The sequence below is a fragment of the Podospora bellae-mahoneyi genome, chromosome 6 (genome assembly GCF_035222275.1).
Source record: "Podospora bellae-mahoneyi strain CBS 112042 chromosome 6, whole genome shotgun sequence".
NCBI classification, from domain to species: domain Eukaryota; kingdom Fungi; phylum Ascomycota; class Sordariomycetes; order Sordariales; family Podosporaceae; genus Podospora; species Podospora bellae-mahoneyi.
The window spans coordinates 1,252,920-1,274,632 of record NC_085885.1 but is presented as its reverse complement, the minus strand read 5'-3'; the positions used below and the strand labels follow the sequence as shown (position 1 = coordinate 1,274,632).

The following is a 21,713-nucleotide window of genomic DNA, read 5'->3' as shown; positions in this document are numbered from 1 at the left end:
CCCACACTCTGGTCTAGACCCGCAAGCCAAGCCTTTCTTGGTGATGATCCTTCGCTCTTGGCATTCCCGGGACCAGGTAGCGAATCAACTTGAACTGCCGAGCCAGGCATCTTATCAAGCCCATATCATTTTGATCATGTTGAGCAGAATGCCATGAGGCCATGAGACCTGGTGGAAGCTGTCAGTAAACTTCAAAACCAGACTGACTTGTTTACGAAACCTGCTCAGTGCGATTCTGTTAGGTAAGGAAATTTAGCCAGGGCCACGCTGGACGGGTAACCCGGCTGAAAACCCGGCCTCCCAGGGTCTTTTAATGTCTCGCTCGCTGTTCACACCTCGTAGGGAACGGGAACACACCATCCCACCTTTCGGGTCGTCCCAGACCGAATGGCAGCTCACCTTGACCACCCATCACGAAACAGCCTTATCTTGCGGCGATCTGGCCAGCAGCGGTAACTTATCTCGACCAAACACCGCATGCTGCAGTCGGATCTTTCTTTCTCAATGTCCAGCAGCTATGATTCTCTCGGTCTTGAATAAGGTCGACCAGCAGACGGTTGCCACCCATGCCAATAGACTGCGTTGGCCTATCAGACAACCTCGCTCGTTTATTTCGTCGCGTGCGTCTTTGATATGCTCATGCTTCCCTCAATTCTCGCCATTCCTTTCTGTCTCTGAATTCCTCCACTTTTCCTGCATCATTCAGGAATCCCAAACAACGTTTTGCCGGTAGCCTTGCCGTCAACCCAGTGTCAACGCTAGCTATTGCCGCATCCCACCCGTGGCCCAAGACAAGGCTTACACAACAACGGGCGTCTCCTGACCACCCACCACATGACTGGCCGTGACTAACACCCTGCCGTTGCTGTTTTCCGGCTGTTCGAACCCAGATATTCCCCTCCTGACATTACGACCCAGCGGGTGAGAGGTGAGCGTTGAAAAGCCGAATCTTGAGCTGGAGCTTCAACCTCCAGAGTGGGCCGTGAAAAAAAAAGCTGGGTGACCCCCGCGTCTCTAGCTCGGAACGCCCCTTACCTTTCCCCGCAGCGGCAGCGGGTGGCCTGGTGCTTTCAAATCACTCGGCACTCACTCGCAGAATCGTCGGGTTCATTTCTGACACACCGCGCTCCGATTTTCCCCACCGCCCCGGCCATCGCGGGGCACCCGCAAGTCAAGCACCGCAATCATACAAGTGATCGGGATCCACCGCTTGTCCCGCCGTCGCCGCCGACCCGGAAGATGGAGGGAACCGACGTCGCCGTCGCCGCCTCCTTTGAAAACGGAGATCTGGATGCTTTTGCGGGAGGGAGCACCGACCCGCCGCCACCGTCCAAGAAGAAATCCAGGCGCGCCGCCGATCCCGCCAACCAGAAACGAAGGTGTGTCAGCACTGCTTGTATTGCCTGTCGCAAGAGGAAATCAAAATGCGATGGTGCTCTACCGAGCTGCGCGGCATGTGCCAGCGTCTACGGCACCGAATGTGTCTATGATCCCAATTCGGACCATCGCCGCAAGGGCGTCTACCGTGAGAAGACGGACAGCATGAAGGCCAGGAACTCGACTCTCCAGATTTTGATTGAGGCCATCCTCAACGCCGCCGAAGAGGACGTACCGGCTATTGTGAAAAAGATTCGTACTTGTGACAGCCTGGATAACGTCGCCGAGTCCATTCTCAAAAATGACATCTCCAATGAAGCAGATGAGGAGGAGGACTTTGGCCGATTGGACGACGACTATTCGGCAAACCTACCCGTCGAAGGCGAGAGGGAATTGGCGCGCAAGATGGGAGAGTTGAGGCTGGAGAATGGTTCGGTTCGATTCATCGGCGGGACATCTCATCTGATCTATCTCGGCGAAACCGCCAACGTACCTGACGAACCAGAATCCGAGAGCTACCTGTCGGGCGAAGATCCAGTGACTAGCTGGACCGAAGTGACCAAGGACACACAACTGATCGTTCACCTCATAAACATGTACTTCAACTGGCACTACCCCTATTTCACGACGCTGTCGAAGGACCTCTTTTACCGAGACTTCTTCAAGGGGAAACCACGAGGCCAGCCACGAACCACGGTGTATTGTTCGTCACTGCTGGTCAATGCGATGTTATCTCTTGGATGCCACTTCACAAGTGTACCGGGCGCTTTTGCGTTATCCGGCGACAGTAGAACGAAGGGGGACCATTTTTTCGCCGAGGCAAAGAGGCTTATCGTGGAGAATGACGAGTACGAAAAGCCAAAACTCACCACTGTGCAGGCATTGGCGCTCATGTCTGTTCGAGAAGCGGGATGTGGTCGGGAGGCTAAGGGCTGGGTATACAGCGGTATGAGTTTCCGGATGGCTCAGGACATTGGTCTCAACCTAGACATTGGCGGTATCTCCAAGGATAAGGATTCGTTGGATGAAAAGGAGGTGGATGCCCGAAGGATCACATTTTGGGGGTGTTTCCTATTCGACAAGTGCTGGTCAAACTACCTCGGCCGGCTACCTCAACTTCCGAAGAACTCATACAATGTACCAAAGTACGATGTATTTCCAGACGAAGACGCCATGATGTGGTCGCCATACACAGATGCTGGCTTTGACCAATCTTCAAAGCAGCCTGCCCGAACAAGGGCCACTGGTTTACAGCTATCGAAGCTTTGCGAGATTAGCAGCGATCTGCTGCTCTTCTTTTACCACCCTAACCATATAGGACGCTCTAGTGGGAAATACGTTGAGCTTAAGAAGCTCAGCGAGCTGCACAGGCGACTAGAGGATTGGAAAGCAGAGTTGCCAAAGGAGTTTGAGCCTAAGGAAGGGCAATTGCCGAACGTCATCCTGATGCAGTATGTCTCGTTAATTTGTTTTTCCCTTGATGCGTTGTGGCTAACCTTGAGCAGCATGTTCTATCACCTGCAGTACATCCACCTGTTCCGGCCATTCCTCAAATACACCCCGTCGTCATCACCATTACCATCACATGTCTCGCCCAGGAGGATATGTACTTCCAACGCTGGCGCCATCTCCAAACTGATGCGCCTCTACAAAAAGATGTATAACCTACGACAGATCTGCAATATCGCCGTATATATGGTGCACTCAGCCTGCACAATTCACATGCTCAACCTACCTGAAAAGACAGCCAAGAGAGACATTATCCACGGCATCAAACACCTGGAAGAAATTGCTGAGGATTGGCTGTGCGCTCGCAGAACACTGTCTATCCTCAGCGTTCTTGCGCGGAAATGGAATGTCGAGCTTCCCGAAGAAGCCTCTTTGGTGCTCAACCGCACCGACGAGAAGTATGGCACGTTTAGCACTTCGGACGTCCCGTCACCAAACAAATCATCACACTACTCGGCGCAGTCACCACAATCCCTGCCCGCTTCACCAAACACCAAAGCCGAACACAGTCCACCAAACCCATATATGTACCCATCGAGTCATCAACACCAACAAATGACCTTTGACAGCCGCCTCCCAGCAGCCAGCATGTCCCCGGATATCCTCGCCAACTTCAGCGTGGCTGGGCTCCAACTTCCACAATCACAATCGCACACAGCTAGCACCACGGCCGCCACTTCCCCGATGGCCATGTCGGTAGCTGATCCCCTATCGGCAATGAACGCCTGGTCGACCGTGTCGCAACCACCACAACCGCCGATGCCTTCGTACAACCCCTCGCCGTTCAACCCTAACCCAAGAAGACATGTCAGCTCGAATTCGGGGTATGTGATTGACGGGCAGGATTGGTACATCAAGGATGGCGTGAACTGGCAACAGAATTTTGAGACATGGGGCATGTCGTCGAACGGTGGCGGACCGCAACAAACGAACCAAGGGCCGAGCAATGGTGATCCATCATCGCTTTTTATGTTTAGGGGGTTGAATGGTGGTGGCAGGGGAGGTAATGAGATGGATACCGGAGGTTTTGATAATTTGGGGTCGATGGGGACGTTGGATCATCTTCCTGGGTTGGATTAGATTTGTTGCAATAGGTTATCATTGGGATGGGAGCATTGCTGACTTATTTCGGATACTCTTTTGGGATATATTGGCGGGCAGTTTACAAATGGGCTTCTGGTTGGTTACCTAGGTAGTTTATATACGTTTTCCCTAGTTGCAAATCGGATTGATTTGTTGCTTGGAAGAGTTAGGCATGGCATTTATTGCGTGATATTTGCTTTGGTTAAAGCGATTGAATAAGCGTGTGAACATCTCGGGCCTTTTCGATTCAGTTGACATCTATCATACAATTATTTCGCCTTTGCCTTCTTTCCCTCCTTCCCTTTGCCACCTTTACCTCCCTTGGTTTGTTCGCGATCCTGGACTACTTTGCTATTTTCCCCACCTTTCCCCCCGTTGACCCCCTTGGCCGCCAGCCATCCCCCTAGATCATCACCCTTGATGGGAAATCTCACAAAAGCAAGCTTGCGCTGCCTCTCGGCCCTCGCAACCCCGATCAAAAACCTCCTCTGAACGTCCTCATCGACCGTCAAGGCTTCAAAGTTGAAGTGCCAATTCGCAGACACACCTTTCTTCTCGTTCAAAATCCTGATCAGGACAGTCTTGTCTTTGCCGGATCCGTCAACGTCCGAGCCATGCCCAAGGGAAAAGTTCTCGTCTTCGTCGAAGAAAGGCTTGTGTGCAGGCTTGCTTGAAATGAATGTTTCCCACCCAGCCGCCCGCCGTTTCCTCGCCTCCCGCCTCTGCTTCCTCCTCTTGCCCTTCCACTGGTCATATTTCTGATCATACAGCGCCATAAACTCGTAGTCCACTTGATAGTCCTCCCAACCACCTGGTCCCCTGTCGTCGTCAAAACCATCAAACCGGTCCAAAGCCTTCATCGCTCTTTTATCACCCTCGAATAGCTTTCCAACGTCTGGTGGTTCCTCATCCTCAATTGCCGCTTCCCCCTTCCTCGACAACCAATCATACCGTCCAGCAATTCGCTCATCGGCTTGCGAACATAGCCATCATCCAACCCTTTATTCAACGCCTCCACCTCTTGCTTGGCCAACCCGAGATTGTTTTTGATTTCCAAGATCAAATACTCTCCAAACCCCATCACCCCCCACTGCCGTGACTTTACTTCTTCACCTGCTACCACATCGTCAGCCATCTTTTCCCCTTTTTCATTCTCTATCCCATAATCTCTAACCTCATCCCTCTCCATCTCCTCCAACACCCGCTTATACACCTCCGCCTCACTCTGCATATCCCCCGCCTCCCTCGCCATCCTCTCCGCATCCTCAATCCGATCGAACTTTCCCCTCCCCACCGGCCTCTCCTCCCCACAGCCATTCTCCTTATCCCACAACGCACCCCCTACATTCCCCTCCTCCCCAGCCATCCTCTCATAAAGCTCATCCCCCGCCCCATCCCCCCCCTTCTCCGTCACACCTCTGATCCTCGGAATAACGTGCACATGCACATGCGGCACCGTCTGCCCTGCCTCCTGACCGTCCTGAACAGCAATGTTAAAACTCCCTTGCTCCGGGGCGCCAGGGGAAGGAAAGTAATGCCTAGCGAGCATGACCTGGACTTTTTGGACGGTGGACCACAGGTCGAGGAGTTCTTCCTGAGACAAAGAAGTGAGGCGTTTGTGTGGGTGGATAGGGCACACCAAGACGTGGCCTGGCAAAAGAGGCTTTAGGTTGACGAGGGCAAAGGTGAGGGGGGTGAGGAGGAAGATTTGAGAATTGGGGATGGGATAGGGTCCGAAGGTTATGTTGGTGGGAGGAGGGGAGGATTTTGAGGGGGAGGTGGACATTTTGAGGGAGGGGATTTTTCTTGAGAGGGAGGGTAGTGGGATTGGAAAAGTGGTGAGAGTTGGTCGTTGTTGTTGTGGTTGTCCAAATTGTGGTGGTTGTGGTGGTGGGGTAGGTCGTTTTTGGTGATGCAAACGCCGCTGTTGCTGGTGCGGGAATGTTCCTGGGGATAAAGAACGGTGAGAATATACACCGGGAAAAGGCTTTAGCTTTGATGCTCGTGAGGAGAGCATGGTGGCTGGCTTACTTGGGAATAGCTTGCCGATCTGTGGTGTTATTGACTGTCGTTTGAAGCCGAGTGTTGTTGATGAGAGTGAAAGTGGGATTTAGCGGGCTTATAGCGGAAGAAGCTCGGCCTACATCAGTCAAATGAACGGTTGCCACAGCCACTCACAAAAAAGGTCCCCGCGCAGGTCGCATCCGACCTCAATGTTGATGTGGCAGTTGGCATTCAGCATAAAAGCAAGTATCTCAATCTTTGAAACGGTCAGGTGGGTAATTGGAGAGCAAAAGAATGCATTCGTTCAGTTCATGAATTTATGCAATATCCTCACAGTTATGCACATCTACACCTGACTCTGTCTAATAACTTCGAGTGATCAACCTCCCAACAACCAATGCAATGCAGACAAAATCCCACCCATATTCCAAGATCCATATTGACATGTGAAAGATACATCACAATCAAGAGACTCTCGGAAGGAGCTCATCATCCTCCAGCGCATCCCGCTCACCAGGGGTAGCCACAATCTCGACTGGCTCAGCATCATCCTCGGTCATGTACACTGTAAAATGTCAGCACCCAAGTCTATTAGCTCTCACATCATTCAGTCAGGAAACTTGCCTCCAGGTTTCAGCATAAGCGATCCGATAAACGTAGCACTGAACAGCCCAGCCAGCACCACAAAGAACGCCTGCGGATACGACGACACCGTTGCGGCATAAATCCCGTTAAACAGAACCGGCGCACCAATTCTCGCCAGCGAATGAAGCAATCCTATGCCTCCAAGAAGCTGACCAACGCGCTCAGCGGGCACATGTTTGCTGAGTGCAGCTTGAATAGTAGCTGAACCGAGGCCACCAAACGCCGTGATGATGGCGCATCCAACAAATATCGCTGGATCCCGGACAACAGCATACCCGATCACTCCCACCACGTCCGACAGAATCGCGCTTCTCAAAATCCAGATATCGAACTCGTCCGCCCCGTTATTCTTCTCCACAATCGGCGCAGTCGATTCCCGCCTCAAGCGAGCAGCCTTTCTCGTCCGGAACACATAGTTGATAACCGGGAAGATACCAAGCAAAACCACAACCCTGACCATCGACACAAGCGAGACAAATCTCGAGCTCTCCAAGTTGCGCCATCCAAACATGTACTCGGTGTACAATATTATAACCGTCCCGCCACTCATGGCCGCCCCGAGCAGCACCATGTCCAAAAACGCCAGGATCAAGAAATTCCTCCTCAACCTCGCATTGTGCGCTCCCTTGGGAAACAGAATCTTGAGCGGCGCAAACGGGTTCTGGTTCTTTATCATGTACACAACCCCATTGATCTGCTGTCCAAACATCGCCCTCATCCCGAACTCCCCAACCCTTGTCGCAACAGTCGGTGGCCGTCTCGCGGCCTTTTCAATCTCGTACTTCTCCCTCGCCAGCAATTGCCTCTTCTTTGACAGCGATTCCGGTGTGATAAACAGCATGGCAAACACCCAGAATATATGACATCCCAGCGTCACATAAAAGATCGACAACAACGACCCCGTCCACTCAGCAAAATACCCCGCCAACAGCGGTCCAAACGCCAGCCCCATGAATAAGCACGAGTGTAGGTACCCTATCGCCACACCGCGCTTCGAAGGGGGCGTGCAATCGCTCGTGTATGAATGAATCAGCACACTACCCGCCGTAAAAGACCCCGTAAGCCCATCAAACAACGCGCCCAAGATCAGCCAGTTGTAATGAATCGTTTCCGGGAACTTGGCCGCCAGGATGGTAATAATCTCATTCATGATCCCACCCAGCGCGCAAATCGTCAGCATGAGTTTCCTGCCATAACGATCCGACAACGACCCCAACTTCGGCGCCGTCAAGGCGCTGAGTAATCCAGTCAAAACATTGAGAACCATCATAAAGGTTGCGACAGACCGCTGAACTTCAGGGATGAAGCATTGGTCGTTGTCTTCGCCAGGAACAATCGGAGTGAAGGTAAAATCTGGGTCGCGGGCGGAGCGGTCGGCAAAGTAGCGTTTGCATACCAGCTCGAGAATCCTGTATCGATAATCAGCTAAAATCACCCTCTGTTTGACTGAGGGGGGAGGTCATACAAATTCAGCTTTGGCACCACCGTCCCTCCAAATGCCAGGGTAAAAAGCGCATATGGTACCAAGAGGAACCAAACTGTCGGTCTCCTCCACCAAGGCAAACCCTCAAAGTCTGCGTAACCCACCCAGGCCTCTCCTTCATCGTGTCGTCTTTCGCTGTTGCTGGTTTCATCTCTGTCCCTTAGCAATCTTGTCGACACAGTCGCGTCGGTGCCGACATCGGGTATTGTCTCATCGCGCGCCATGTTGTGAGTGCTCATCCAGGTACCCGTTCTGATATCAGGGATGCCGCGAAACAGTCTCTTATACCGCCATGTAACAAAGGTCCAATTTGTGATGTGAAACCGTTGAATGGTGGTTCATAAGTTGCAAGGAGAAAGAATTGTCCGCCCCGCAGACCAAAAAAAAAAAAGGTGAAACTGTCGTTAGGCGCGGGAGGAATTACGACATGAATTGGTTTTTGTTGTGAGGAAGTGATTTGGAGCTTGTGTTATGTAAACTGGTGCTTCGTGACCTGTCCCGAGCTAAGATAAGATGGGACGAGGCCCGGAAGTCCGGAGTTAGGTGGGATATCGCCGAAGTGAAGAGGCAGTCTCAACTAGACATGAATCAAAACTATAGTAGGTGGGAACAGAGCGACAGACAAGCGGCAGATTCTAGGTCCTAGGGCATAGTACAGAGAAATCAAGGTCGACGAGAACAATAACGAAAGAACAACCCCGAGCAGGGATACGCGCGCACCTCGAGACCGTAGGTAGTTTTATGAACTGTTCCTGTTAAATTTAAGGCCTGAGAAATAAGGTAAAATTACAGGACGCTAGGCTATGAGGTCTATAAGGACTAACGGGATTACCCAAAGTAAGCTATAGAGAAAAGAAGTTTAACTTTTATAAGATATTAAATGCTTTTGATACTATTATTTTACTAATCCTCAGCTTTTTTGACTAATTAATATTATAATTGATAATATATTTATTATAGTGATCTAATTAATCTATAGAACTTAGTTTTAATAATTATAAATTTAATAATAGCTTTTTATAATTAAAACCTTGTCTTCTTATTATTATAATTATTTTAAATTTAAATATAATATATTTTACTAAAATTGATAATTAAAATGATTAATATTAATACTTGATAATGAATATCTTTAATTTAAAATCGTAAAATATATTTGAAATTGAACTTTGCATTATTATAGTTTATAATATGTAAAAAACAAAAAATTATTTATTTGTTTTTATTGTAAAGCTTCAAGCTATAGTTAAGAGAAATATATTGTGTTTGGAGCTTTTATTAGCTATATTTTAAAAATCTGTGCCTTAAAAACATTTCTTAAAGATGTGACGAACCCCTGTACAGAACCTCTAAAAGGGATGCTCGGTCAAAGCTAACTTCTAACAATTAGTTTAGTGCAGCTAAACAGTGCACAACAAGATGTCTGAATGTAATCACAAGATACCGTGGATATAACTGTGAATTGTATATTGCGGAACTGTCTATCTACACCAGCCAGTTCCTCCGTATATATAGACCTGTAAATTACCTGGATCACTTTCCCCAAAGATGATACGGATCACCTTTTTCTCCTGCGGCTCACTTGGATCACTCTGGATCACTTTTCCTGGCAGGTGAGCCCGCCGCTCCACTCCCGATTAGTTCGTAATGATTGGCTGGTGTTATAACCCTGGTACAGGACGAGTTGTGGGGCCACGGGAGCAGGGGCTAATCGGAAGAACGTATAGGAGAGCCAATCACAGTAAGGGACGACTGATCAGTACGCTCAGGGCACTGAGCAGACCAAGCAGTCATGATTAATGTGCCAAAGACACTGAGCACGGCTTGGTATAAGGTCTATATATACGAAGGAACTAGCTGGTGTAGATAGATAGTTCCGTAGTATATAATATAAATTATAATCGTTAGTATTTAAACTATTGTAATTAAGATAAGCTATTATTATATACTATTTAGCTATACCGAACTAAAATTATTTAGAAGTACCTTTAACTAATATCCCTTTTGGAAATTCTAGATAGGGGTTTGTTATACGTTATATACTTACTTTAACTCTATTATAGATAAGTTAAAAGTATTTTTTTATTATTATAGTTAGACTTAAAAATTTTTAGATAAGAAGCGTCTCGCCTAGCCCGGGTAGTAAGGGACTTTCCGTTAATATTATTACTAGTATTTAACTTACTATAAAGTAAATTATATAGCGTTTTAAGAAATTTAAAAACGAAGTTTAATAAATTTAAAAGTAAATTATTATTATATCGACTGTATTTATTGTAATATTTGAGTTCCTAATACCGTAGTGTTATAAAAGAAGAAAAATAAAGTTTAACAGGTTTTTAATTTAGTTTAAAACCTATTTTTATTAATATTTAAATTAGTTCATTAACGAAAAGTTAAAAGTAATTTTCGCGGTTATTAAATTTAAAGATAGGGTTTTTACGTAATTTAAGCCTATCCTTGATAATTATTATAAAGAAAAGCCGGAGAATTAAAAGAAAATTATAATAGACTATTTCGAGAGTTACTATATCTTTGAAATTAAACTTAAAGAGGTATTTAAAGAGTATAATAAAGTAAAATATACGTAGGAAAGGCTTATAAACCTATTTTAAATACGTTTAACGGTTAATTATATAGCTTCATTTAAAATAGATAGTTTATATGATATTATTAACGACGAGAGATTACTATAGTTTTTTATAATAATTGTAAGGAAAAAGTAAATGATAAATTATATAAAGAACCGAAATTTAATATTATCGACTAATATATTACTATAGCTATACGGATCGACGATTAATAGTTTTAACGTTATATAAAAAGTAATAATAAAAGTAATTATAAAAATAAAAATTACTTTAGCAATAACCGTTTTAATAATAAATAAAAAAAACGATATTTTAATATTAATTACTCCGGTATTATATATTTAAGACTAATAAATATCGATATGACATAATCGTAAAGGCCGTAAAGCTAAAGCTAAAGTAAAAATAATTTTAAATATTTTAATTACGGTAAGGTAAAATATTTTAAAAAAGATTATCGGGTATTTAAACGATTCGGCTAAAAGAAAATCGTAATAATTATTATATTAAAGGGACCGAGGGTTATAAAAGTAATAGTTATTAGATATTAATAAGGCGGAGCGGTAAGTTTCGAAAAACATTCTAATTAATATACCGAATAAAGGAAAGTAAAGTTCTAAAAAGTAAAAAAAGCCCTAGAAAAGCTAGAAGCGAAGTATAAGAAAAGAAATTTTGAAATATAAATATTATAAAATTGATTAATATAAATTATTATGGAAATTATTATAGAAGTCGCTAAAGGTAATAATTTTATATGGAAATTTATTAAATAAATAATATCAAAAAAGTAATATAATAAATATATATTTATTATTTTATAAAATATATTATAGTTCATAAAACTTTTATATAAAAATTAAGAAAAGTATTAAAAAAGTAAAAAGGTTATTAATATTAAAATCGTAAAATTATTAAAAAAAATATATTAATATCTATATAGTATATAGCCTATAAAAGAAAGATATTTTAAATTCATAAAGAATCAATCAGATTATACAAAGTAACGAATAAAGAATTCCTTTTTAATTTTATAAAGCAATTAAGTATTGTAATATTATTATATTCATTTATCTTTAGCTTTTTAACTAATGTTACCATTAATAATATACTTATAATTGTAACCTAATTAATTTATAAATTCAAGTTTAAATAGTTCTCTCTACCGAGATCTAATAAGCAAATCATTACACTATAGTAGATAGGGAATAGCCACAACCGTGGCTTGTATGGGGAGAGGGAAATCTCAGGTCTTTAGTTCCCTCAATGAATAAAGCCTCTTGTAGATCATAGAATTTCCAACGGTTGGTCGCTGGTGAAAGCTTCAACCATAGCTTGTTCAAATCCTTCCGGCTGCGTCGGAGAGCCATAACACTACCCGAAGTCCGAGTGCAAGACATCTTCGGAGACTTATTCTGCCAACAAAACAACAGAGATAACGAAGCTTTTGTAATCTACTGGTGGTACCTCCAAGTGCCGTTCTAAATCAATGACGCACGAGGCAGGTTTCCATCCTGCATCCTTCATCGGCAGTCGGGTGCTGCATTGTCCGGATGACAAATGCACCTGCCGGTGGGATGCATTGCCAGCTCTCCTGCACAATTCCCTATGTATACAGAAGTCATAAACAAACACTCGCAATTACAACCTTATACAGTAAGATACATTTTTCTGCTGAATTCTGTTTATGCCAGCTCTTGTGCGGCAAAAAACTTCTTCGACTCGTGACATCTGTCGCTCTTGCAGCCAGGACACCTCAAACTCATCTGTGGTGAAGTCGCAATCCCGCTGTCCAGATGGGTCTTGGCCAAGTCAGCCAAAGCCTTGATAAACACAGGGCTGTCGTTCAAACTCTCAACACGCTTGACAGTGTCCTTGTGGCCCGACTCGCCAATCACCTCCTCATCGAGCTCGTAGAGAGTCTCGATGTGATCGGAGGTGAAGGCAATGGGAATCAAGACCAAGTCCTTCTGACCCTTGGCAATGTACTCTTCAACTGACATCTGGGTTTGCGGGCCGAGCCATGGCTGAGGGCCAACCTGAGATTGCCAGCATAGTCTGTAAGGGTTGACATGGCCTAGTCTCTGCATGACAGCGTGGACTGTCGCACCAACTTCGGCAGGATAGGGATCGCCTAGATGCATGTTAGCACTGCGGCTGCATAACCAGACAAGACTGTAACATACCCCTATTCACGACCGTCATAGGCAAGCTGTGCGCAGAAAACAGCAAGACAACCTTATCCCTCCTCTCGGGAGGATACTCCTGCAACTTTGCCTCAATGTTTTGCGCAAAAGCCTCGACCAATCCAGGGTGGACCGGCCATCGATCAATCACACTCCACTTGATAGTCCCATCGCTCCCGTCGTCCAGCGGCCCGGCCTTACCCTCCAGCCTCTGCCTCCACTTCCAGAGCTCGTTCAGACTACTTCCCGTTGTCGAGCAGGAATACTGTGGGTATTGTGTAAAAGCAACGGCGCGACCTCCTTTTCCATTACCAAAACCATCCGCCAATAATTGCCGGTACATATGCTCGGTCAGGGGGTTGGCGTAGCGGAAGGCGACGTAGGGCTTATGAGGGGCAGTCTCAGGTGAGATCTGGTCGAGTAGCTTGCACATCTCCGCGCATTGGAGCTCAGACCATTTGCGAATGGGCGAACCGCCACCGATGGCAGCGTATTGCTTCTGGATTTTGGGGGTACGACGCTTCGAGATGAGGGGACCGAGGTAGTTTTGCAGGCGGCCAAGAGGAATGAGATCAGCATCGGCCTGGCAGACGAAAACACAGTCAGTCAAACCTGTCACTGGCGAGGAATAGGAAAGCGTTGGTAGGATTGGCGCACAAATAATCTACTGAGGAAATCGCCAACTTCATCCGTTGTGGAGGGGCCGCCCATATTCAGGAAGACCATGGCTGTCGGCCCCCGAGAGCTGGTCATGTTCTGTGTTACTGGGAACGGTGTCGGTGTGGCAAGCCATCGTGTTTGTTGCGCAGCAGGCTTAAGGAGGACTGAAGATCGCAGAGGGCGCAAAGCGGCGGCCGGGAGTCGGAAGGCCATGCCTAGGACGGGGTCCGGCAATCCGGGTGTGGTTTGTGATTTTATAAAAGAATCACACAGCCGAAATCCCGGGATGGTTCGGCGTGGAAAGGTGATGATCGAGGGTCAGACACACAGGTGAGGCTTTGAAATATGTCACCGGATGAGTTCTGGAACTGTTTGTGTAAAAAGTTCGGACAGAGTGTCTGGGTGGCGATGTCGGGGTAAATTGACAGATGTTCTGGACACTTTCTTTGTTACTCCGCATGTTTGCCCCGAATGGTTCGGAAGCAATTGCTGTCGGCCGACTTTTGCGATCTTGGCCTTCTCCAATGACGTTGGAGATCGGTCCGTGCAGCAGCTGCCAATAAGAGCGCTTCAATTGCTTTGTTCGTGTCAAGGAGGCACGTGATTTGGCGTTTAGGCAGTCGCGCACCTGCCTGGTTCTAGCGCGTCTCAACCTGGTTGCATCATACATAATTTCATTTAGCCCGTTGAGTTGCGAGAGTCAATTATCCCTTGAATTGCGTAATATTCAATTCTCATCAATTGGATGGCGTGTGGAAACACAATTTCTCAGGAACACTTCAACAACTAGAAGGAGTTTATTTCCTATCGCAATGGCCTGGGGAGATGATGAGGAGCGCCGCTATGGAGGCGAAGAGGAGGAGGATGAGTTGGATGAGAATGTTGGTGAAAGTCCAATGATTATTATCAGAGTTGACGCTGACCGAGAGCTCAGGACTACAAAACTCAAAAAGATGCCGTACTGTTCGCCATTGACGTGAGCGCGTCCATGTTGCAGCCACCTCCGAGTAGCGACGACAAGAAGTCCGATAAGGATTCCGCCGTGGTTGCCGCCCTGAAATGCGCCCATCAATTTATGCAACAGCGTATCATTGCCCAACCAAAAGATATGATGGGTATCCTGCTGTTTGGAACTGAAAGGTCCAAATTCCGTGACGAGACTGGTAGTCGGAGTGGCTCTGGCTATCCTCACTGCTACCTCTTCACTGAGCTCGATGTCCCAGGAGCGGAGGATGTCAAGAAATTGAGAGATTTGGTAGAGGAGGGAGAGGATGCCGATGAGGTGCTCGTTCCATCCAAGGAACCGGTACTCATGTCGAATGTGCTCTTTTGTGCCAACCAGATTTTCACGACCAATGCTGCCAACTTCGGCTCGCGAAGACTGTTCATCATCACAGACAATGAGAATCCACACGGGAACGACAAACAGGCCAAGTCATCGGCAGCTGTTCGTGCCAAGGATCTCTATGACCTTGGTGTGACGATTGAACTATTCCCTGTCAGCCGGGCGAAGAAGCCCTTCGACCTCTCAAAATTCTACGATGTAAGAAATCCTGGCACATTTATCCGTCTGTGGCCTAACAAGTGTAGGATATCGTCTACCGCAGTTCGGTCGAGGAAGGGGACAACCCTGAAGGAGTCAAAACATCAAGATCTGGCGATGGCCTGACTCTTCTCAACTCCTTGATCTCCAATATCAACTCAAAACAAACACCAAAGCGATCTTATTTCTCCAGGATGCCCTTTGAGCTTGCTCCAGGTCTTACGATCACAGTCAAGGGCTACATGCCACTCCACCAGCAAAAGCCCGCCCGCACCTGCTATGTATGGCTTGGTGGAGAACAAGCCCAACTAGCTCAATCTGAAACTACCAAGGTTGATTCCGAGGCGAGAACCGTTGAGAAGAGCGAAATCAAAAAGGCCTACAAGTATGGCGGCGAGTACATTTACTTCACCCCCGAGGAAGCAAAGTCCTTGAAGGAACTCGACACCAAAGTTCTCCGCATCATCGGCTTCAAGCCACTGGCCAACATCCCAATGTGGGCCTCAGTCAAGAAGTCAACATTCATTTTCCCGAGCGAGGACGGTTACGTCGGTTCAACCCGTGTATTTTCGGCTCTTTGGCAGAAGCTATTGACTTCCAAGAAGGTCGGGATCGCATGGTTCGTTGCTCGAAAGAATGCCAATCCTGTCATGGTGGCTGTCATTCCGTCGGGAAGCCTCAACGATGAGGACGAGGATTCAACCACACCATATCTCCCTGCAGGGCTCTGGCTTTATCCCCTGCCCTTTGCAGACGATATCAGAAGCGTTGAAATCAAGACCTCCACCAAGCCTGCGGATGAGCTGACAGACAAGATGAGAGAAATCATTCAGAACCTTCAACTGCCCAAGGCCACATACAACCCTCTTAAATACCCAAACCCTGCTTTGCAGTGGCACTACAAGATTCTCCAGGCCATGGCGCTTGAAGAGGATGTTCCAGATGCCCTGGATGACTTGACTGTGCCAAAATACAGGCAAATTGACAAGCGGGTAGGTGCGTATATGGCCGAGTGGAAACAAGAGTTGGCGGACAAGGCGAAAGAATTTATGCAACTCCGAGCCACTAAACGCGAACTCGAAGAAGACGATGCGGAAGAAAGACCACGACTGGCTAAGCGGCCAAAGGCCGCAGCAGGCAGTGCTAGTTCTGGTGGTCAAATGAGCAACGCAGAGCTCAAAGCTGCCTGGGAGAACGACACATTGAAGAAGCTCACGGTGGCTGTACTCAAGGATATCTTGACAAGCAAAGGAATCAGCACAACTGGAAAGAAGGTTGATTTGTTGGAGAGACTCGAGCAATGGATCGAGGAGCATGCGTGAGGGAGGCGGTCTCATTTATTCATATTTGTTTGGATTACTAATAGCGCGGCATTGGGATGAACCGCTTTGACTTACACATGCCGTGTACAACTGGGCTTTACTATCTGGCTCTACAATACTTCACTCTTTTATACTTTCGATGTTGAATGTTGTTATCTATACTTCTCGGACATAAAGCATTTGAGAGTCGGAATCCACATATCGAAGCTAACCCTAACCCTATTTCTACTGCTCTCGTAAAGACCAATAACTGCATTTTCCATTCGGCTGCCTCTCCCGGGCAATTTCCAGCTGACACTTATTTGTGACACGCAAGACCATACTGCTCCCAGCCGCAGCCAAGTATGCACACAGCGACAGACCCCACCTGATTTTCGAGCTGCCCGCCACGCGCGTCTTCTGTGTCAATTGCTGCGATTGCCCACCACCGTGACGCATCGCGAGTTCGGTAGTCAAGGGCAGGGGCTAATCCCAGTCACGGCAGCCACCAGCGATCACGCCTGTAATCCAATATCTCCGACTTAGCCGCCCGCCTTTGTTCGACTTCGTTCGAGTACTACAACCCCGTAGATGAACACAACAATCAGTTCGCGATAATTTCAACATGGACGCACTGCTCGGCGGGCTGGGTCTGAGCCTGGGCGGCGCACAACAACCGAAAGCTACGTGTGGTTCCATCTTTGAGCTCCAGGACAAGTTGCGAGCTGCTCTTCAAGGGCATGTAACCGAAACCCGCGCCGACTTCATCGCAGAGACATTCCAGATCCGGTCGAATGCCGTCTTCGAGATCCCCGTCAATGAAAACGAGAACGAAGCTTTGGAGAACGCGTCAAGCATCAATCCATCGCTTAGAGAAGGGGTGCGCGCCAGTGTTGGGCCTACAGTTATTGGCAGTGATGGACAACCCGCGCGTCGAGTCAATGCTAGTGACGCTGTCATCAATCAACCGACAGACGACAATGCGGTTCAGAAGCTTGTGGCTAGCCATATCACCACATCGCTAGGTCAGATTGATGGGAGTCAATGGGTGGTACGGGCTGTTGCACGGACCGATCAGGGCTGGGCTTTCAGCTACATTTGCAAGGACTCATGGCAGTCATGGAGTCGGCAAGCTGCGAAGACCCCCGCCAAGATTGTTATTAGTGAATGGAGCGAGAAGGGTGGACAGGATCCTATCCATCTTTGTATGTTTTTCTTTGGGATGTATGCCATATGCATAACTGCTAACAAAATACTCTATAGCTCGACCAGCTTTCGATTGCAGAGGGTGCTTGAAGATATCCTTTCTCAAGTCATCGCGGACCATCGAGGTTAAGTACGAACACTCACCGCTTCACAAGACTGTTGGACAACTGATTGAGCTTCTTGCCCCTCCGCCAGTTGCTCCTGTCGTAAAGACACCAGAAAATAAACCGAAAGAACCCAGAGCCCCAAGGCTACGCAAAGAGCCGAGAGCGCCAAAGGAAACCAAGACAAAAACACCACGATCGAGGAAGAGAGCTGTAGGAGAGGATGGTCTTCCAGTGGAGGATTCATCACAGCCAAAGAAGCGGCGAAAGAAGAAGGACTCTACGGCCCCAGCTGGTCGGGTTGGCGACCCTTCTGAGCGACAGCTCTACAACAATGAAGTCTACGGTGCTAACAATGCTCAGCCGAACGGAGACCACGCCGATCCGGCGCCCCCGGTCTTCAACCTCCCACCAGGCGAGCTGGAGAGAAGGCGGGATGTTGCTAACAAATTACTTACTGATGCTGGAATTGACCCACAGACCTTGTCGACTGAGCAGTTTAACATCTTTGCAAATCAGTCGCCAGATTTGCAGAAGGATTCGCTGGCTATGCTTGTGAAGTATGGCGCGGAGAGACTGCGAATTGTACATCCTACCAAGGACGGGGCAAATTCAGAGCAAAGCACACCATCCCAGAGCCCTCCAGTCCAGGTGCCAGCCTCAAGGACGCCCAAAAAGAGGTCGTGGAAAAAGAAGTCGGAGGCAGAGCTCCAGCCAGAAGAGCCTGTTGCACCCGTTGCCCCTATTGCACATGTCTATTCCGGCGCGGTGGAAGGCAAGAAACCCCCACGTGGTGTGTGTGACAACTGCCGGACTCACAAGCCACCCAAAGACTCCAAGGTAAGACATGTTCTAGAACGAGTAGAACCGGAGAGGCTAACACATGTTATAGTGCGACAAAGCGCGACCTGTGTGTCAAAATTGTCTCGCTAAAGGTTGGGTGTGCCACTATTCCCACAGAATACGGGGCAAGGAGTCGAATGTCGGTCCAGAGGCATTGGCTGCACCAAGTGTACCAGAGCCAGCCCCCGTTGCTATTCCAGACGATGAACCTGAAGATTTAGGGTCACCTGGATTTCACACCGAGCCTGCCAAAGACCACCAAGCCTCCCAAGAGCTTTCGCCAGACTCAATTGAAGAAGCGCCAGAACCAGTGGCTCATGGCTTCTCTCATCAAATCGAATCACCCTCCGATACCTTCTCTCAAGCTCACGGGTTATATCACCACTCTTCAGGGCTAACCTTCCCTCAAACTTCTACAACCCATACAGAACTAGCACAGCCAAACATAACCACGGCACCTGTGGAACCTGCCCCAATGGAGTATATCACTCCTCCGGTACTAGAACCTGTTGCTCCGATTATACCTGAGTTTACGTATCCGGAAAATCACAACACAATGCCCCAGCCGCAGCACACGAGGGTGGTAGAACCACCCCCGAGGCCGAAAAGAAGCCTGCTAACTAGCCAGCCCTCTCATCACAGCAACACTCATACCGCCAGTGTCAGCAATCAGACAAGCCAAACAAGTGCTTGGTCTGCTCCTGCTCCTGCTCCTGCTCCTGCTCCTGCTCCTGCTCCTGCTCCTGCTCCTGCTCCTGCTCCTGCTCCTGCTCCTGCTCCTTCTCCTTCTCCTGCTCCTGCTCCTGCTTCTTCTCCTGCTCCAGCTCCAGCTCCAGCTCCAGCTCCAGCTCCAGCTCCAGCTCCAGCTCCAGCTCCAGCTCCAGCTCCAGCTCCAGCTCCAGCTCCAGCTCCAGCTCCAGCTCCAGCTCCAGCTCCAGCTCCTGCTCCAGCTCCTGCTCCTGCTCCAGCTACAGCGATGCCAACTCGGACTTCACCAAGACAGCATAGAAGTAAGAGGTCTGCTCCAGTTTACCAAGGTTATGACGACCTGCGACAACAGCAACCGTCTGCTTGGACCAGTGCCAACCGTCCTGCGGCCACACAGCCTGCTCAAGCTGCACACACTTCTCCCTACCAGTCGGCGGCACAGCTTTCTCGGGCCAAGAGTCGGCAGAGCAACCGATCTCCGACCCCTGTGAACAATGCCTCGCGCCAGCCTCAGCCGACGCAGTCAGTGACAAATACCTCGGGTTACTCTGCTACTCAGTCCTCACAACAGACAACTCAGCCAGATTCGACGTCGACCTCGACACAGGGCTACAACTACAACCAGTACTCGAACACTGCCAGCGCAAGTGCTTCAAGAGCCGATCCGTCTAATGACCGCATAGGCTACCAGCCCTATTCCAGCACACCGGCAGCGCCAAGTACGAACACGACCTCCTTCTCAAACTTTGACAAGGCGCTCGAGAATTATAACCAAACAAACCACATGACCTCATCAACCAGTCATTCGACACCGGTATCTCAGAACGTAGCCTCCTCTTACACCACAGCGGCAGATGTCACACCCAGCGCTTCCCAATGGGGAACTACTTCGACTTCTCAGACCCGGAACTCTCACAACTACAACACCAATCAATCTGCTTCCAGTAACAACTCTTACACCCAACAATCCCAGGCAGTTCAGGGGTTTAACATGCGTCCTCAGCCGCCGACAATGCAGACTAGGAGCTCAACGGCGACGTATGCGCAGCAATCTCAGCAGCATCACCAGCAGCAGGCACAGCGTCATCAGCAGCAACAGCAGCACACCCAACAACCACAACAACAAACCCAGCAGCATCAACAGCAGAGTTATAATACGTACTCTAACCAACCGCAGCAGCATACGAGTAACAATCAGCAGCAGAATTGGTATGGTTTTCAGAGTGGGAATAATGCCTCGTCGGCGTACAGCTCTGCGACTGCGGCGGCGGCTGGTGGGAGCGGGGGTTACTCGGGAAGTGGGGTGAGTCATGCTCATGGGGGAGGTCATGGGGGAGAAAGTCATGGGCAGCAGCATCGGTCGATGAATTTGTCGAGTCATACTTATAGCAGTATTGATGGGGGGGAGCAGGCGTTGTATGATTTGTTGAGAAATAATCCTACAGGGTAGGGGGCTTGATGGTGTGGATGGGTTTCTGGCTTGATTCTACATTTCCAAACACGAAAAGGGGGTGAAATGGATGGGGAAAGGGGTTATGTATATGCAATTGTTGATGCGGGAGACGCACAAGTACATGGTATTTGCTTTTTTTTTTTTTTTTGGGGTGGGAAGTGTGCGGGAGAAGGAGGGAAGAGGGATGGGATACGGTGCATTATACTATGGACAATGGCTTTGGCATTGCGTTGCTTGTTGCGGTCGGTTAGATTTTAGATGGTGTTATTGCAAGAGCCGGATACCCGGCCAAGGGGAATAGAGTAGCTATTATAGCTCGGAGTAAATACGATGAGTTACATTACTTTGGTACTCGATTGTGGTTTGGAGGGGTGTGGGTGCTGGGAATCGTGATTGTGAGGTGATGGATGGGAGGCAATGGGGAGGTAATGAGAGGTGAGTTGATGGGGCCCCCTTTTCCCGGATCCAGTGACTTTTACTTACCTTCCTTCATGAAAGATTTATAATATAGGCTGCCTTCTGCCAACTTGTCTATTCGAAATTATGCTCGTCGTGAGGTTGTCAGCGGCCCAAGCTGGCCAGGCTATGCGAGCCTCCTTCCCCCTAAAGTTCGGACAGGAGGTGATGCCAAGATATAGTTGACGCACAGTCCGGTGAAACTGAGCAACCAGGCAACAAGAAAACTATTGGTTCACGGGTGGTTTTGGAGTGATTGAATCATCCGAGGCAAACAGACAGCATTGGTATTTGGTTTGAGATTGCGGTTCTAGTTCGGATTGCCAAGGGCTGTGTTCGAGACGTAGTGAGGATTTTCTAGAATAAAAATGCTCATGGACCACAGACACAACTGCCATTCCTGGTAGCATTAGCCTCGGATGAAGAATGCCCAAGCTAAAACTCTCAAAAGGGAAGGCAGAAAATAGGTAGTAAGCCGCCACGGTACTGCATGGAAACATGGTTGTCCTACCTCTCTCCCCGAGCTCGAGGATGTTGGTCAGATCGAGTACAATTCAGTATTGC

At 48.2% G+C, this 21,713-nt stretch overlaps 7 protein-coding genes across 7 annotated transcripts; 4 read left to right on the top strand and 3 right to left on the bottom strand.

The window, feature by feature from the left end:
- The first annotated feature begins 198 nt into the window (after nucleotides 1-198).
- On the top strand, nucleotides 199-4,249 carry NIT4 (Nitrogen assimilation transcription factor nit-4). The gene is made up of 3 exons (XM_062880816.1): nucleotides 199-242; nucleotides 305-2,828; nucleotides 2,883-4,249. Exons 2-3 carry the CDS (start codon nucleotides 1,240-1,242, stop codon nucleotides 3,964-3,966), a joined length of 2,673 nt encoding a protein of 890 aa, XP_062729324.1. The 5' UTR covers nucleotides 199-242; nucleotides 305-1,239; the 3' UTR covers nucleotides 3,967-4,249.
- HNT2 (Dinucleoside triphosphate hydrolase) lies at nucleotides 4,239-6,204 on the bottom strand (the record flags this gene model as incomplete). The annotated part of the gene is made up of 4 exons (XM_062880817.1): nucleotides 4,239-4,891; nucleotides 4,921-5,916; nucleotides 6,001-6,019; nucleotides 6,148-6,204. 4 exons carry the CDS (start codon nucleotides 6,202-6,204, stop codon nucleotides 4,239-4,241), a joined length of 1,725 nt encoding a protein of 574 aa, XP_062729323.1.
- A 233-nt stretch (nucleotides 6,205-6,437) lies between these two features.
- Nucleotides 6,438-8,340, bottom strand: QC761_603680 (uncharacterized protein; the record flags this gene model as incomplete). The annotated part of the gene is made up of 3 exons (XM_062880818.1): nucleotides 6,438-6,538; nucleotides 6,598-8,027; nucleotides 8,084-8,340. 3 exons carry the CDS (start codon nucleotides 8,338-8,340, stop codon nucleotides 6,438-6,440), a joined length of 1,788 nt encoding a protein of 595 aa, XP_062729322.1.
- A 3,985-nt stretch (nucleotides 8,341-12,325) lies between these two features.
- On the bottom strand, nucleotides 12,326-14,032 carry HEM15 (ferrochelatase hem15). Its single transcript, XM_062881063.1, has 3 exons — nucleotides 13,533-14,032; nucleotides 12,876-13,458; nucleotides 12,326-12,823 (listed from the first exon to the last, which is right to left on the bottom strand). The coding sequence occupies exons 1-3, from the start codon at nucleotides 13,746-13,748 to the stop codon at nucleotides 12,375-12,377; spliced, it is 1,248 nt and encodes a 415-aa protein (XP_062729321.1). The 5' UTR covers nucleotides 13,749-14,032; the 3' UTR covers nucleotides 12,326-12,374.
- Nucleotides 12,408-16,400, top strand: QC761_606180 (ATP-dependent DNA helicase II subunit 1; the record flags this gene model as incomplete). The annotated part of the gene is made up of 3 exons (XM_062881062.1): nucleotides 12,408-14,416; nucleotides 14,470-15,078; nucleotides 15,126-16,400. Exons 1-3 carry the CDS (start codon nucleotides 14,348-14,350, stop codon nucleotides 16,398-16,400), a joined length of 1,953 nt encoding a protein of 650 aa, XP_062729320.1. The 5' UTR covers nucleotides 12,408-14,347.
- A 604-nt stretch (nucleotides 16,401-17,004) lies between these two features.
- QC761_0091010 (uncharacterized protein) lies at nucleotides 17,005-18,753 on the top strand (the record flags this gene model as incomplete). Its single annotated transcript, XM_062872970.1, has 3 exons — nucleotides 17,005-17,584; nucleotides 17,643-18,529; nucleotides 18,592-18,753. 3 exons carry the CDS (start codon nucleotides 17,005-17,007, stop codon nucleotides 18,751-18,753), a joined length of 1,629 nt encoding a protein of 542 aa, XP_062729319.1.
- Nucleotides 18,754-19,088: 335 nt separating this feature from the next.
- On the top strand, nucleotides 19,089-20,690 carry QC761_0091000 (uncharacterized protein; the record flags this gene model as incomplete). The annotated part of the gene is given in 2 exon segments (XM_062872969.1): nucleotides 19,089-19,542; nucleotides 19,561-20,690. The coding sequence occupies 2 exon segments, from the start codon at nucleotides 19,089-19,091 to the stop codon at nucleotides 20,688-20,690; spliced, it is 1,584 nt and encodes a 527-aa protein (XP_062729318.1).
- Nucleotides 20,691-21,713: the final 1,023 nt, after the last annotated feature.

Coding starts and splice junctions, on each gene's coding strand:
- HEM15 (XM_062881063.1), bottom strand. CDS start 13,748: ATGGCCTTCCGACTCCCGGCCGCCGCTTTGCGCCCTCTGCGATCTTCA. Junction 13,459..13,532: donor ATTTCCTCAGTAGATTATTT/GTGCGCCAATCC, acceptor TTCGTCTGCCAG/GCCGATGCTGATCTCATTCC. Junction 12,824..12,875: donor TATGACGGTCGTGAATAGGG/GTATGTTACAGT, acceptor ACATGCATCTAG/GCGATCCCTATCCTGCCGAA.
- NIT4 (XM_062880816.1), top strand. CDS start 1,240: ATGGAGGGAACCGACGTCGCCGTCGCCGCCTCCTTTGAAAACGGAGAT. Junction 2,829..2,882: donor CCGAACGTCATCCTGATGCA/GTATGTCTCGTT, acceptor AACCTTGAGCAG/CATGTTCTATCACCTGCAGT.